Source organism: Schistocerca gregaria, chromosome 3 (assembly GCF_023897955.1).
Source record: "Schistocerca gregaria isolate iqSchGreg1 chromosome 3, iqSchGreg1.2, whole genome shotgun sequence".
Lineage (NCBI taxonomy): Eukaryota > Metazoa > Arthropoda > Insecta > Orthoptera > Acrididae > Schistocerca > Schistocerca gregaria.
Genome location: NC_064922.1, coordinates 894404270 through 894421173, shown reverse-complemented (window position 1 = coordinate 894421173; position 16904 = coordinate 894404270). Strand labels below are relative to the sequence as shown.

Below are 16904 nucleotides of genomic sequence, written 5' to 3'. Positions count from 1 at the left end.
CACTTACTTGTTGCCTCTGTTACTTGTCAGTATCAACATAGCATTTAATTCATCTGACGGATTACACTCAAGAGTTTGAAATTCTTCAAAATTTTCTTCTTGACTTCCGGCATTTTCCTAGAGCACCTGTTTCTGACATAGCTGCAGTTTTGCACCAAGTGTGCCATGGGTGGGAATGTAAGTTGAAGAAAATCCCCCACCCAGCTGCACATCACTGCTTTTCAAATCTTAATACACTATCGGAATGGTCAGGTGTTCTGCTGCTCCGTTCTGAGAATAACGATGCACAGGTTATGATTCCTCACTCCTCCAGCAAGAATAGTTGTCTTTGTTGCACCATGGTCACTGGAGTGTAATTCACACAAAGGTCATTGTACTTGACAGGATATTGACGACCAAAGTCAGAAAATGACCTCTTGTTGCACAGCTTGTGTGGATCGTCAGTCCACTCAACTGCAATGCTTTTTTCAACAGCCACGACCCTCTGGACAGTGGCAACACTTGGACCCTGATTGTGTGTGTCCATCCTGAAACACATGACTGTTGTAGGTGGTAGACAGGTACAGTGCAATTCCATTTGTAGATCACATGACATCCTCCTCTACTGTTAACAGTGCCCTCTACATTTTGCCTCTAACATCTTCCTGAGGTCCCTGTCTCGGTCAATGAACCACAGTCACATCAGGTGATTTTCAACGGATTTGTGCTGACAACAGCACAAACCATGTCACTATTGCTCTTCTTGATCCTCAGTCTAACACTGAAGCTGAATGGTTCGTTCATATGTTTGAAAGTCTCATGGGGAAATTTTGTTCCTCCCACATACAGGAGCAAGTCTTAAAGATTTTTCTTTCCTTATACCACTCCTTGTCACATGAGCAGTTGCGGGGTTGCTGGTGTAGCCCTTTGAATTCCTGGTGCCACTAGCTCAATCTGTCATGTTATGTCCCTCTGGTTTGAGGCCACTAAGATCTTTGCTCGCGGCTATTGGCAGGAAATGGGACATGTTGTGACGTGACGAGTTGACAATCGTCACCGCACGAGAGGAGAGCTCACCTTCTTCCGGCTGCAGCCTCCTGGTTTACCTTTCCCTCTGCTCTGTGACAGGAAGGCTGTTGTGCCAGCAGCTCTTCCATATTTCCTCTGGGGACTGAGCCATGTGGGGGAACAGGTGTGGTGTATCCCTGTGTTTTCAACAGAGCTGGTACTGCTGGACACTGGTTGTGTCAACAGTGCGAGTAAGACAGGGTTGCAACCAGCGTAGTTTAGTTCAGTGTAACACAGCGAATATTGTGCATAAGCGCAAGCGTTTTGGTGATGGAATATAGGAACATTAACACGAATATAGGGTATTTTGTCAGCAGTTCCTGTTCAGCCTAAAACGAATGTAGGTTTTGTGACAGTGCTTTGTATGTAACTCTTTTTTTATACATGGTGCCACAAGAATGAAGATCTAATGTCCGTTGATTCTTGAAAAGGACCAGCAACAGTAAATTATACTAAATATCTAGCTGGCTAGTTTTCATTTGGAGCAATTACCTGAGATTACTTCAATCATGTCATGCAAGTGCAAATTACATTGACTTATGTAATTTCTCTTGGCAAGTGTAATATTATTTCTGTTATTAAATATCATCTGAATGAGCTGTTAGTACTTGACATAAAGTTTATTTTGACCAGGAATTATTGCACATAATCGTTAGATGACTGGCCAGTGTAAAGTTTGGTTCTGCTGCTCTGCTGTACTTAACGAAGATCAGCCTGTTGTGGGCGATTCATTGGTTTTTCTTCCTTTTCGTACACTGACGTGTTTGACTTAAGGGCCGAGGTAGCTGTGTTGGGCTTCTGTGTCACGCGAATGCTGCTATAGACTTATTAATTTATTCTGTACCTTAAAATAGCTCATTTGGTAACTTGTTCTTCGCTGGAATTGTATTGACGTTACTTGCTGCGGTATCCTGGTCATTATTGATCATTAATGTGCAACCTTAGCAAGTTGTAGAGGTACTCTGCATCTGTCTGGCCTTTCTAACCGTGGCACAGCGACAGGGCATTATTTCACTGTCAAAGCATTTGGTTGTATCTTGGTAGTGATTGTTCGTCACATCGCCTGGTTATTTTAACATGTTTTAAATTCTTGTTGGCTGAATGTGCAAAATTTTCCAAAATTAATTATTACTGTTTAAAGGGAGCATTTTGGTTCTTACTATTATCACAATTTGAGTGTAATACATTAATTATTCTGCAATTGTTTCTCGATTCTTTGTACTTAAGTTACTCATCATTGGAGTCTTTATATTTTATTTATTACTGGTTTACATGAGAGTTATTTGGCTACGTCTTTTTTAGCTGAAGCTGATTTAAAATTTTAAGTCATTTAAATTTTATTAATTACTGGTTTATGCAAGAGTTATTTGTCCAAGTCAGACGTGTAACTAATGTTGGTTAGAAATGTTCAGTCATTTAAATTTTATTATTTACTGGTTTAGAGGAGAGTGTCTTATCTCTATTGTAACTTAAGCTGTTATTATTGAAGGCTCGGGCGTTTGTATTTGGTAATTTTGCTTAACTGAAGCTGTTATTACTGAAGGCCTGTCTGTCCCATTTTAATTAAATTAAGAGCTGTTTCATAATTTGGGTTAGCTGAAACTCTCATTAATCAAAGTCTACCTGTCTCTATTGCTCTGTTATTGAGATCTGATATGTTACTCAATCTATATTGTAATTAACTGAAATTGTGATTGCCAAAGGGCTTCCTGTTTCAGAGGTATTATGTCAATAAGGTAGCAACAGGAAATGACACATGATAGTACATGGGCCCTAACCTTTTGCCTTATATCCCTTTGTCCATAATTGTAGGTTTCACCACCTGATAGGAAGGTGCAGGCAGTACTGTTACACTGTCGTTATTAGCATGCCCCGTTGCATCATTTGCGGCTGCCACGGAAACAGTTTTTTCATCATGATGAAGTTTCAGTCACAGGACAAAGTTTTTGGCAAGAACGGCATTGGGTGCATGGAGTTATCACACAAGTGCTGGGTCATTCGCCTTCCATTGTTCATGGGTGCAAGGGCTGCACTGGTATCACCAGCTGCAGCACTCTAATGGCAGTGACTCCGTTGCAGAATATTTGCCAACAGATCTAGTAAGCTGTTAGAATCTGCAACAGCAGTCATCTCCAGCTCTCCACCTGTCACAGTTGATGCTGTAAAGTGCAGTGCCAATGGGTGATGTCGGCCACTGGTCCCCCCGCCAGAAGTGACGTATGTGGAGGCACTGCCTCTAATCAGCCACCATGGCACCCTGCAGTTCTATCTGCTGTCTTCCTGACCACCGCATCTGCATCCCTGGTTGCGGGCATGCACCTTGTGTCTGGTTTTTTTGGCCAGTTTTCCTGGTCACTCACAAGGTGAATATCGGAGTGAGAACAGGGAGCTGCCATTGGCTGTTGCTACAGTTCCTGTCCCCTCATCTATGTCTGCATTCAGGCCTGCTCCCCCCCCCCCCCCCCCCTGCCCTTTTCCTCCTACTCACATGCAGCACTTAATGACCATGGTGCTGAGATTTGACAGGCAGGAATGTGGTGTCATCTGAAGAGCGAGGTCCAATATTAAAGTTGGTATCTTACAACAGGTCACAATCTAAAGACATTTATTGCTAGATGCAGGCATAAATAAGAGATGACGAAGACACACCCTCAAGAGCAGAACTGCTCACTTCAGTCTTTGATAGACAGTCTGCTAGCATAATCATCACAGTTCAGATTCTGGAGCAGGCTTGTGTCATTAGTCATAACAGTGTACCAAGTTCAGAATTAAATGTTAAGTGATACTCAATTTTCATTCAGTGCAAGAATTAAACTGTTATCATTGCAATCTGTGATTGTATTAAATGTATATCGTCCCTCAAATGGACGTGGGATATTTACCAAAGTTAGGTATTCTGTGTTAAAGTGTTTTACTAAAACTGATCTAATGTCCATTATATGTTTAGCATCTTCTCAACCTCCTCCAGGTGTAAATACTTAGAGCTGTCATCTAGGCTTGCTTCAACATATAAAATGTGCCACCATGCCCTCATCTGGCTGTGTGTAACTAATTCCATAATCTCCACAAAACAAAATATTCGCTACTGTAACTGTCTCATCCCCTGACAGCAATGCGGAAAAATCATCATTCAAATCACAAACAATGGACAGTGCCTTCATCAACTATGGATGTCACCAAAACTGAGGGACACACTCTTCAGACAGACATCACATTACATGGTGTAAACCAATTGTCATTGGCTGGACTTAAAGGTGTAGCCCATCCCCAGAATCAATCTGCAAATGATTTGAGTTAATGTTACTACAGGTATGTTGGCTTGTTCTATTACTTTGCCTATTGGTTGTTTACCTGGACTTTAATTCGGCTGGTAGTCCTGTGATCACATTACGATAACATTGTGTGTACTCCCAACAAAGTTCACAAATATAAATGTCAAGCAAATAAGTTTTGTCTCGCAGGTTGTGGTGTAACTTGCTAATCCTGTGTAGTAACATGTTCCACATCTAACCACTTAGGCCAACAAAAGATGTTTGTGGAAAACAGATATGTTGTTTAGCTAGTTGTTAAGTGTGGAACACCCTAATGTGCATACTCTGGTTTTCAATATGAGTAGATTTGGTGTAAAACACATCAGCTCAGAACATCAATGAGATGTGATGCTGTGTGCATATCCCCACCTACTGTGGGAGCCTATTTATGCTTTGGCATCTTGTCTTGTCAGTACCTGGGAAGACAGAGCAAAGGGGGCCAGCAATAATGACACCACATGAACAGCTAAAAAGATTATGCATAGAAACAGTCAATTCTCTAATGTCAAACGAGTACAACAGTACATGATATGATCTACTGTGAGCTACAAGTTATGAGCAGTATGTATCACCTGCAATTATAATACAGAAGAGTTACTGCAATGCTGATTATGTCATTTTAGTAACTTGAATAGATTGGAGCTCTCTTTCAGCACAGTCCACTGCAAAAGATAAAGAAGTTAAATGCCACAAGTTAGTGGCACTGCATAGCCAGTCCAGTACAGCAAATAACTTCAAGAACAGTGACAGCAAAATATCTGTAAGGTAAAAGCTGGCATACATATCAACCTGTGTTAATATACTGAATAATATACAGGGGGGTTGAAACTTTAATAATAGCAACTATTTATTTACAACTCGTACAAAATAGATACGTGTTTCAAAGTTTTGCTGACCTTCAGATTAGCCACAAGCATTGTGTATAACCTGTTGCCAGCGATGTGGAAAGCGTAGGATACTCTTAGCAGTGCCAGTTGTGGTGACAGTTCAAGCAGTGTGGTCTACTGCCCGACGAATCTGTAGCAGTTTTGAAGTGAATGCCATCAAGTGTTTCTTTCAGATTAGAAATAGAGTTGAACTTATGAGGGCTTAAGTCAGGGGAGTGTAGTAGGTGATGTAGCACATAGCAGCACCATCAATCAAGAAATCAGTTTCAGCTCTCACTGTATGTGCTTGAGCATTGTCCTGCAAAATGATGGTCAGGTCCTGCAGAAAGTGTCAACACTTCTGTCCCTATGCTGTTCATTTTTGGAACACAACCTACGACCAGATTAGAGACAGAAGTGATGACACTTTCTGCAAGACCTGATCATCATTTTGCAGGACAATGCTCAAGCATGTATAGTGAAAGCTGTTACTGATTTGTCTGACTGATGGGGTTGCTAAGTGCTATACCACCTACTGTGCTCCCCTCACTTAAGCCCTGATGAGTTCATCTCTATTTCTGAACTGAAGCAAACACTTCATGGCTTTCACTTCAGAACTGTTACAAATTTGCTGGGCAACAGATCGTGCTGCTCGAACTGTCAACGCAACTGGCATTGCTAAGAGTATCCTATGACTCCCACATTGCTTGCAACATGTTATACACAATGCTGGTGGCTACTTTGAAGGTTAGTAAAACTTAGAAACATGTATCTATTTTGTACGGGCTGTAAATAAATAGTTGCCATTATTGAAGTTCCAACCCTTGTATATGTTCATACTACAACTCCCGTTGCACTTCACCAAGATATTGAGAAATTTAAAAGTGAAAGAGAGCGGGCAAGCAGATTCCATATCACCTAAATTATTCACAGCATTCCTAATAGGAAGAAAGCAAAGAAAGAATGTATGTTACCACAAGATGCCTGAACTACTACTTTGCTGATGGCACTGTGCTCTTTGTCTCTGTTGCAAGCAAACTTCAGTGGTTAATGGGAGAACTTAATAGATTCTATTTGAAAACAGGCCAGAAACTCATGTACAATAAGGCTGTAATATGGTATGGTATAAGTAAGATACTAAAACTGAAGTTGTGTACATGCTTAAATCAGTGCGTTATCTGTTCTGAATAGCTGAGGTGAGATATTTTATGTAAAAGTAATTTAAAACCTGAGTGTTTCTCAACAAGCAATGGAGAAATTCATGGTGAGAATTATGAAGAGAGACAGGAAAGAGTAGCATATTATAAAGTAAAGTCTTTTGCTGCATTTTTCTGCCTCTATGTGGAGGCTAATATCATGAGCTACTGCGGGGATTTTGATATGGTTTTCGCTAAGAGACAGACTGTTTCACATGGAAGGTTTGTGTGATTGATTTATGAATTTTTGTGCAAAATAGTTGAAATATGACGATTATTGATTAAGTAATTCCCCTGAGAAATATTCTGGCATGTGCTATTCAAATTGTTTAAATTATACTAGAATTTGGAGCTAAAATTCAGTTACCTAACATTGTTCTCTGTATTTTAATCATAACCGGCCTCTAAACAAAATTACAGGTATGCTAGACAAGTCTTTCAACCTTAGATATTTAATTCTACCTGGGTGAAGCTGGGTGGGTCACTGGTTGCAATGGTAATGATAATGAACTTGAAGTGGGCAGAAGACACAGCTAACGAATGAGTCACAGATGGCCAAGGAAGTTCTTCCAAAAAATTAGAAAAGACAGAGGACAGCCTGATGATTGAAGGAGGACTAGGTGACATTAGAATGCATAGATATATGTGTGTAGCTGAGGACTGTAATTCGTGCAGAAGTTTAGAGGTGGTATTTACTCTGCTGTGGATGTCAAAGTGATTATGTTGATTATTCACAATAATTTTTCTCTGAAATACAAAATCTTGATTGTGGTGACAGACTGGTGTTAAGAAAAGGTAAAGATTTAAGATAGATTGGAAAGTGATGGTTTTATTTGACACCAGTGAATTGAATGAGTGAACGGCTGCTTATACAAATTTTTACAATTGTGAAAGCTAAAGTTTTACAAGGATCATTCACAAGTGGTGTTAATTTTATGTACATTTACGTCTATCTGCTTCAACGATATGATTGTTTCCATTTTGACCTCTTGTTACATTACAACTCAGGTTCAAAACAAAATTATTCCATCTTCACATTAGTGACTACTCAAAAGCTACGTTTGTTGACTATATGGGTGATGCAAACATGATTTTGCTATTTCAAATTTAAAGATGGGCCTTTTAGGCACATTAGTTTACTGAAGCCTTTATGGATTTTTTCTGTATCTCAAGTGACACATATATGGACAGATATAGAGTAGACACAAATTTGCATACATATTGCTTAGAAGAGAGTTATAAACATTAATTGTACAGAGAAGCGACAATCTTGTAGAGTAGTCATTTTAATTCCAAAATAAACCATTTAATTTTACCTTCAGGAAGAAAGGGCTATTGGATGCATGAAACTGAGTCAAAACTTTTTGAAATTACCATCATGAAAAGGACCAATCTATAACTTTTCTTTCATTCTATAAAGCTACTTTAAATTAAAATTATTTGAATGTCAGACAGACAAGACTAGACTAGACATGTTTTATGACAACTCAGTAAATGAAAGGAAAGAGTTGCACTTTTAATATGGTTAGTCTTAGGCTTCAAGTATAAGAAACTTGCATGTCTCAGAGTATAGCAGCATCTACACAAGATAATCAATTCTTAATTTTAATTGATATTTGATAATAGTGAGGCAAGATTATTTTTTATGAAGGCTGTGATTCCAGCTTTCATTCATTAAACCCTTCGCATTCACTATAGTTATCTGGAGTTTTTAATTCTAGGTTAATAATAGCATACTTTTATTTCATTAATAAAAGTTGATAAAGCCCAATCAGCTATTATTTTTTAACTTTTACCTTAAACAATTTATTATGAATCTAAAAAAAAATTCAGTTTTCAACCTAGAGCAGCATTACTTGGCCACAAACTCACCTGAAAGAAGTGTAAAGTTGAATCCCTTGCAAAAGCAAGTACAGGATCCACAACCCTACTGGTGTCAGCCATCTGAATTATGACGAACTGCCACGAGACTAGTGGCAGCGACACTGGGCTGCTCTGCAGAGGGTGGGTGAACAGGACACGCATCCTCGGTCGAATGCTTACGACAATAACCTGGGCCACAGAACACTCACTCATAATAATTGCTGTGTGTCAAATGTTAAATTATTGCTTGCAACAACCAACTATAGTATATTATACACTTTCTTCAACAACTCTTCAAAATATACATTTGTAGATTACAAGCCTGCCAACATAAGGATCATTCAGTCATTTGTTCACAAAGTTCTCCAGATACACTAACGAAAGAGCACCTTCAGGGATACGGAATGAGTCAAGGTAAAAATTAACAAAAAGACAGGCAAATCATTGAAACTTAATCTGTACACAGTATTAACAATAATTTATTGCTATACTGCTTAATACTGTTTGTAATTATGCCTACTAAATGTAATCTGGTAAATTAGGAGGAAATTTGCTACTTCAAAAAAATCTGCCTTTTCCTCTGTTGTATTAAATAGCTGCTTTTTGTTGTCCACTGGTATCTTAATATTTACTTTAGATAACAGCGGTCTTTTTCAAAATAAAACAGTTATATACAACTGTAATAACACAGGTCTGTTTACAATACTGTAATATGTGTCTTGTAGCTTTCACAAAAAACACTGCTACTAACATTAATTTCCAATCCTTGAAGCCAGATAATCAAACTGTAAAATGAGGGAATAATTATGCAAAATTAATTTCTTTTTGGACTGGTTGGATTTCCAGGTTCTTGCATCATTATCAACAGAAGCTTGCTGAATACCTTTGCACTAGAGGACAACTCCACTACGTACCCTGGACAGGAATGGCAAAGTGTCTCAGATTGTTATGAAATCCTACAATTTCTGAAAATTTGCAGGTATGATACATATACGATTTTGTGTACATACACTGAAGCAGCAAGTGAAAATTTGTACCAAGACCAGAACCAAACCTGGGCCGCCTCCTTACTACAGAGATGCACTAGTCACTAAGCCACCTTGGCACAGCAGTTCACACAACTGAACATATTACCCTGGCATATCTTTTTCCTTGACCGAATTCTCAATGTCACCCCAGCCTACCTTAAATTCTCCCTTACACACGATGGAATATGACAATATTGTGGAATGTATAGTTGCTACTCGCCATATAGCGAAGCTCCTGAGTCACAGATAAGAACAATAAAAAGACTGTCAGAAAGTGAGCTTTCAGCCAACTCTGCCTTCATTGGAAATAGGCACACACACACACACACACACACAGAGAGAGTGAGTTTCTGACAGTCTTTCATCATGCCTATCTGAGTCGCATATTTAGCTTTCATATTTGTTTTGTAGTTTGATTCTTAATTTCTTTCCGAGTGTGTGCCCTTGCGTATTTAATTACATAAAATCCTTGCGTATTCTTGTATTTGAGAGAAGTTATAGTGCTTATTGATAGCTGTAAAGTATAAATTCACGGAGTCGTTAGTCAGTTGTTTGTTGTGGACAGCCAGTGTTTTCTGTTTATTTTGTAGAGTCAGTCAACACCAGACAGAGGCCAGTGCAGTTTCATCTGTGCTTGCAGAGTGACATGTGCGAGCAGCAGTAGCAGAAACTAGTCATATATTCAGTTTTTTGTATTAGTTCTGCAGATTTAATTCAAATTACTTTGTGTGTGTGTGTGTGTGTGTGTGTGTGTGCTTGCGTGGTGAAATTTTTCGGATCTCTGCATATTTTTGAATTAGAAAAGGGCAGTATCAAATTTTAATAACGGTAGAGTGTAACATCGTGTAGGTGGTTGTCATTTTTACTAAGACAGGGGTAGGATCCCATTTTAATATCTGTATAGTGGTGTAGTCGTGGTAATTTGATTGCTTAGTTCATAAGTAATTTTTCATATATCGCAGCTCAATCTGGCGCTGGTGACGCAACTGTGCAGTTGCATATTGCTGTTTTATTTGCTGCAACTCTATACGTCCAGATATTAGCACTAGGATGGATAGTGTGTGTGTGTGTGTGTGTGTGTGTGTGTGTGTGTGTGTGTGTGTGTGTGTGTGTGTGCGCGCGCACGCGCGTATGTGTGCAGGAGGTTTGCGAGCAGCTGAGCGTGCAGTTGGTCAGCTGTCTTCAGGCTGCTGCGTCGAGGTGCAGTGACAGCAGAGGGTCTGGCGCGTCGCTTGAAACACCCCAGGTGCCGCTTGCTGCGTCCGCTGACTCAGCCGCCGCGGCACCTTCTAGTGTCCCGGAGCGTTGGGGCCGACCTCACCTCAGGGTGAGTGGCGGACTGCAACGCGTTCGTGTCACTCAAGCCGGAGGGTCAATGTGGAGGCTGGCTGGCAGGCCTCGCCTGTTCGTCCTGTCAGTGTGCGGGTGGCCGCTCCTTCAGCAGGGACCGAGCAGGCACACGGGGGCAAAGGCTTGCTTGTTATTGGGAGCTCCAACGTTAGGCGGGTGATGGAGCTCCTTAGGGAAATAGTGTACAGGGCTGGAAAGAATTCCAACGTGCGCTTGGTTTGTCTGCCGGGGGCCTCATCCAAGATGTGGAGGCAGCCTTGCCTGCGCCTATCGAGCGTACAGGGTGCAGTCATCTGCAAGTAGTTGCTCATGTCGACACCAATGATGCCTATCGCCTGGGTTCTGAGGCGATCCTCAGTTCGTACGGGCGGCTGGTGGATTTGGTGAAGAGAGCAGAGCTCTCTATTTGCAGCATCGTTCCAAGAGCAGATCAAGGTCCTTTGGTTTGGAGCCGAGTGGAGGGTCTCAACCAGAGGCTTCGTCGACTCTGTGACGGTCTTGGCTGCGGATTTCTAGACTTGCGCTATTGGGTAGGGAATTGTAGGATGCCCCTAGATAGGTCAGGGGTGCACTACAGAAAAGGAGGCAGCTACTCGCGTAGCAGAGTACTTGTGGCGTGCACATGGGGGTTTTTAGGCTAGGCAGTAGTGCGAGGTGTCCTGATGAACGCTCACCAGTCGACGTGCAGGCAGGGAAATCAGGACATGCTCAGTGTAAAGACACATCACCTATCAAGATATTAGCAGTAAATTTTCAGAGCATTCGGAATAAAGTTCATGAATTTACTGCCCTCCAGGAAGGGTGTGGCATGCAAATTATTCTTGGGACTGAGACCTGGTTGAACCCTGAGATAGGAAGTTCTGAAATATTTTGTGAGGGTTGGAACATGTATCGGAAAGACAGATTAGACACCGTAGGAGGTGGTGTTTTCATTGCAGTAGACAAAAATATTGTGTCTACTGACGTCAAAGTAGAGTGTGATTGTGAAGTTATCTGGACACGTTTAACAGGGCTAGGAGAAATGAAATTAAATGTTGGGTGTTATTACTGGCCACCAGGTTCCACCGTGACAGTTCTAGAATCATACAAAGGGAGTCTACACTCTGTATCACAGAAGTCAGAGGCGACTTCAACTTACCTAGTCAGCGTGTATACGCGGACAAAGAAAAGGAATTCCCTGATTTCCCAGTTAAAAATACACTTTCTCCCGGGTGAACACACTTTTTCCGTGTTAAGTGATAGTGTATTTGTTAAGTGACAGTATATTTTCCCTGCAAAACTTATTAATCCTTTGAATGGTTATGGGTTTATACACGGGCGCTGAATTTCCCGGCTCTTTAGAAAACTAAACTCTGGGAAAAAGACACGTTTTGGAAATATCTTTGATCTGCAGCAACATGTACATTGCGTATGTTCGTATTACGAAAGTATACATTGGAATTCCACCAAACACCACATGTTACTTTCCGAATCATAGAAATCGAGATTGCGATGCGCATTTGTAAGTCAGTCATAGTTTACGTCACATGATCTCGCCAGCCGATGGCAGCGGATATTCAGAGCATAGGACACGTGATGGAGCATAGGAAACATGATGTAGTCAGCCAACAGCAACGTCACTGTTAAGTAACACAAACACACAAACAGGGAAAGTTAATACGGTTCAACTACTTAAACCTAGCTAACCTAAGGACATCGCAGACATCAATGCTCGAGGCAGGATTCGAACCTGCGACCTAAGCGGTCATGCGGTTCCAGACCGTAGCGGCTAGAACTGCTCGGACAAACCGACTGGCGGAAAGTTTGTTGTTGTTGTGGTCGTCAGTCCAGAGACTGGTTTGATGCAGCTCTCCATGATACTTTATCCTGTGCAAGCTGCTTCATCTCCCAGTACCTACTTCAACCTACATCCTTCTGAATCTGTTAGTGTATTCATCTCTTTGACTCCCTCTCAGATTTTTACCCTCCACGCTGCCCTCTAATACTAAATTGGTGATCCCTTGATGCCTCAGAATATGCCCTACCAACTGATCCCTTCTTCTAGTCAAGTTGTGCCACAAATTTCTCTTCTCTCCAAATCTGTTCAGTACCGCCTAATTAGTTTTGTCATCTACCCATCTAATCTTCAGCATTCTTCTGTAGCACCACATTTTGAAAGCTTCTATTCTCTTCTTGTCTAAGCTATTAATCTTCCGAATTTCACTTCCATACGTGGCTACACTCCATACAAATACTTTCAGAAACGACTTCCTGACACTTAAATCTATACTTGATGTTAACAAATTTCTCTTCTTCAGAAACACTTTCCTTGCTGTTGCCAGTCTACATTTTCTATCCTCTCCACTTCCACCATCATCAGTTATTTTGCTCCCCAAATAGCAAAACTCATTTACTACTTTAAGCGTCTTTTCCTAATCTAATTCCTGCAGCATAAACCGATTTAATTTGACTACATTCCGTTATTGTAGTTTTGGTTTTGTTGATGTTCATATTATATCCTACTTTCAAGACACTGCCCTTTCTGTTCAATTGCTCTTCCAGGTCCTTTGCTGTCTCTGACAGAATTGGTGGAAAGTTAACAATTTCAATTAATATACATAGTGTTGCTACAAGAAAAGCAAAGCGGTCACATATAATATTGGTCTCTAAGGTTAATAAGCTGCAAGAGAAGCTAAGCTTTTGCATAAAATGTTGATCTTTTTTGTGCGTGTCACGCTTTAATATATATCAGACAAATGTGTCAGTAAAATTTATAATAATGACAAATGTCTGAATTCAGGGTTGGAAATTCTTCTAAATGGCTCGGCATCAAAGAGTTGATTTTTAAATGAGAGCACACGCTCTGTAATTTAAGAAATTCATGGTACATTCTCGCACATAGTTCAACTCGCGTAAAAGGATATTTACTTTGAAAGTAACGCTTTTCAAACCACCATTCGCAATATTTTCTCGCAACCTGTTAGAAATATGTTCGTTTCAGCAGTTGCCAGAGAGCGCAGATAACAGGAGACACCGCGCTTGCGCGGCTACCATGACGTAGGAAGCGCTTTCGTAAAATATTGAAAGATCATACATTACGTCATAAAAGAAACAAGACATCAGAGGATACTCCACGAGAATCGGAATTTCATGAACCATACTAAAATGTGCACATTTATAATGCATACTTAAAGCGCACATTTGTATATCCCGATTCCCACTTCACCTCGATCTGATATTAAGCTTTTCAGTGTGGTTTTCGGGTTGTAAATTTTCTTGGAGCACCACTACTGTATTATATCATGTTTAGTTCTTTATTACGACATAATGCCATACATTCTGGAAGATGAAAACATGCACTTGAAATGCACCGAACAGTTGAAACTAGCCAATACTGTGGAATTAAACATTTTGTTTCAAATACATTGATTGCCTCTGCCGATAAGATTAATAAAAGTCAAATTTCTTTAGAAAACAGAGAAAAATAAGTTCATTGTTCTTCAAGGGGATTAATGTTTGACTGTCAGAAAGGTGGAAATGAAATAAAATCTGAACTAATAACATATTTTAGCTTCCGTAATTATGTGGATGTATTTTGATTCACTTGATAGCGCCCAGCCACAGATATCAGTTTTGTTTTCATTTGACGCGAGAGTAAACGAAGGAGAAACAGCAAAATCACTAAATGTAAACACGGGTCACGTGGAGACTACCTACTATAACTCAGACTGCTGTGCACATCAGCCCCGGATTTACGATATTTGCTAACCGGGTCAATACAAAAAATTTCAAAAATATGTTCGTCTTGTAGCACATATCTTCCTGAAAAGGCTGAAACATAAAACATATGTATTCGAAGAAATGTAAGACATGTTGTTTGGTCTTAAGTGTGCCAAAGTGCAGTGCCACGCTTCTTCAGAGAGCATTTTTCTATCGCATGGCACCGTATTTCGCTCCGTGGAATTTAAGCGTCTATATTTTGCAATGGATGCCATCAAACTATATTCAGGACACTGTAAATTGAAATGTCCTGTTGTACCTCTCCTGCTCCCATTCGGCCGGTTTGATAGCTTACCCCCCCGCCCCCTCCTTTTTTTGGTCCTTTTTCTTTTTTTAAGGAAAAAGAAACAAAAACTCTCAACTAATAGCAGATGGGATTATTTGTAATCGGGAGACCAAGAACACTTCAGGAAATATGCACTCTTTATTGCCTATTAGCTAATAACTTGCTGTTTTGTGTGACATAAAATTAAATATAGGATACATAAAACCAATAAAGACAAGAGACAAGCAAGAAAGTACAAATTTCTTCAATTGTAAGTGATGGAGTTCAACACTTAACTCCTAGCCTTTTTCTCTCTCTCTAATCTCACTACAGCTTTAGATGGCGTGCTTTCCTTTCTGCAAAAGAATCTATAACCTCATCAAAGTTTGTCAAACTTTTCGCTACATGAAAAATCGAAATGTCGTTATCTAATACTGAAAAAGCTGTTGATACAAATACTACCCAAGACTGGTGTGGTTTCTCGATCTGATTACGTCTATTTTGTCACTGTGTGCTAGATACAGCAAAATAGGCCTTTCTAATATTGCAGGAATTTTGTAACACACACCAAATAAACGAGACTGTTTTGGCACAAACAGTCATTTTTATAAGAAGACAGAATATAATTCACTAAGTACCAATATCAAATGCCTATTAGGCCTACTACAAGAAAAAGGTTTATGTTAGGAAATAGTTTCACATTTCATTCACACACACCAGTGTCTCAAGCACGAGATCGAAAAGTAGTATTACGAAATTTTTATATAAATTTGGAATAGTCTTATTCTTCCATAATTCATGTGATGACCCCGTTTCTTCTCTTTCCTCGCTCTAACAAACAATCTTGTCATAACCAATTCTGTAGCCATTCCTGCCATTGTCAAAATTGGTTCTCTGATGAACTTCACTAACCCGGCCAGAATCACAGGTCTAGTTATCCTGGGATTATTCTCCGGTTAGGCGTTGTCACGCGTTCGTACAACACATTTTCCGTGTTACTTCCAGAATAGAGCTGCTTGCTGGGGACTGTACAACTGATCTTTACTAGTGTAGCGACCCGGCCAAAAATTTTCTGTCAGCATTTCATTTGCTGGGATACACCGAGAAGAAAATACATAATCTTTCTCACCTGTTAGTCGTTTATTTCCATTCTGGTAGTCTGAATCTATGGATTTCGCTAGTAATTATAACAATGCTGATCATTCACAAACTCAATCAACCACATAATCAGATGGCGATTGGCATTCATCCGTTCGGTTTTATTCCGCTCAGCTCGTATAGCCCCGTCCTCTTTTGTCTGCGGAAAGTTTATTTCTAGACGCGTTGAGGATTCTCCTGACAGAGACACCACGTATACTATGCACGCATTCAAAAAATCAACTTATGATTCATTCTGAAGTCAACATAAAATTTGTTCAAAAATGTTCAAAAATCAACAGGGATGCGTTTCAATATCATATGAATAATCGATAGACCAACGTGCGCTGGATGCTAAGCGCTTTGTGAAACAAGCTTTTTTCCCCTCAAGAATAGGAATTTGGCGCCCCCTTTTTCCAGTAGCATCTAGCTGTTTGCTGCGACTGCTTGTACAGCCAACAGCCACATTCCTTTAGCCAGAAGTGGGAGAATCTACTGCTCAGACGCGACTCAACTGCGCATGCGCATGAGTCCGCTTGTGACTGCTAAAACGAATCTAATGTAAACAGTTGTGACTTCAAATTTAACGGAGGCAATTTGTTGTTATGAAGCATTGCATAGTCTTCCTGAAGTCTTCGACACATTTTGCTGTTGGCACATGCTTGCATTAGCACTGTGTATCGTTGTTGTACATAGCACATTTCCTTTGTAATTTAAGCTATTTTCATTTTTTCTCTTCTTTATGTTTTATTGTAGAAGTGTTATTCTGCAGTAGCGGGATACAGTAATATTCTTTGTATCAGTTCTTACCAGTCAAAACTACAAAAATTTAACAAAAAACTAAAACACTGAAAAATTCCCGGAATTCTAAAAAATTCCTGGGTTTTTCCCGGATCTCCCAGTTGTCCCGGGTCATAGACACCCTGCTAGTATAGACTGGGATGTCTATGGATTCATTACAGGTGGTACAGACAAGCTGCCGTGTGTATTACTTTTGAACACATTATCCAAAAACTGTCTTGAGCAGCTAAATCGACAGCCAACGCGTAATGGAAATATTTTAGATCTGGCAGCCACGAACA

General features: G+C 40.1%; 1 protein-coding gene across 2 annotated transcripts in view; it reads right to left on the bottom strand.

The window, feature by feature from the left end:
* The window catches only part of LOC126355142 (vacuolar protein sorting-associated protein 8 homolog), a 204863-nt gene that overhangs the window by 147462 nt on the left and 40497 nt on the right, over positions 1-16904 (bottom strand). For both annotated transcript variants that reach the window (XM_050005329.1, XM_050005330.1), the window contains exon 6: positions 8293-8472. In XM_050005329.1, coding sequence (XP_049861286.1) covers positions 8293-8472 — 180 coding nt within the window. The remainder of the gene's footprint in view (positions 1-8292; positions 8473-16904) is intronic.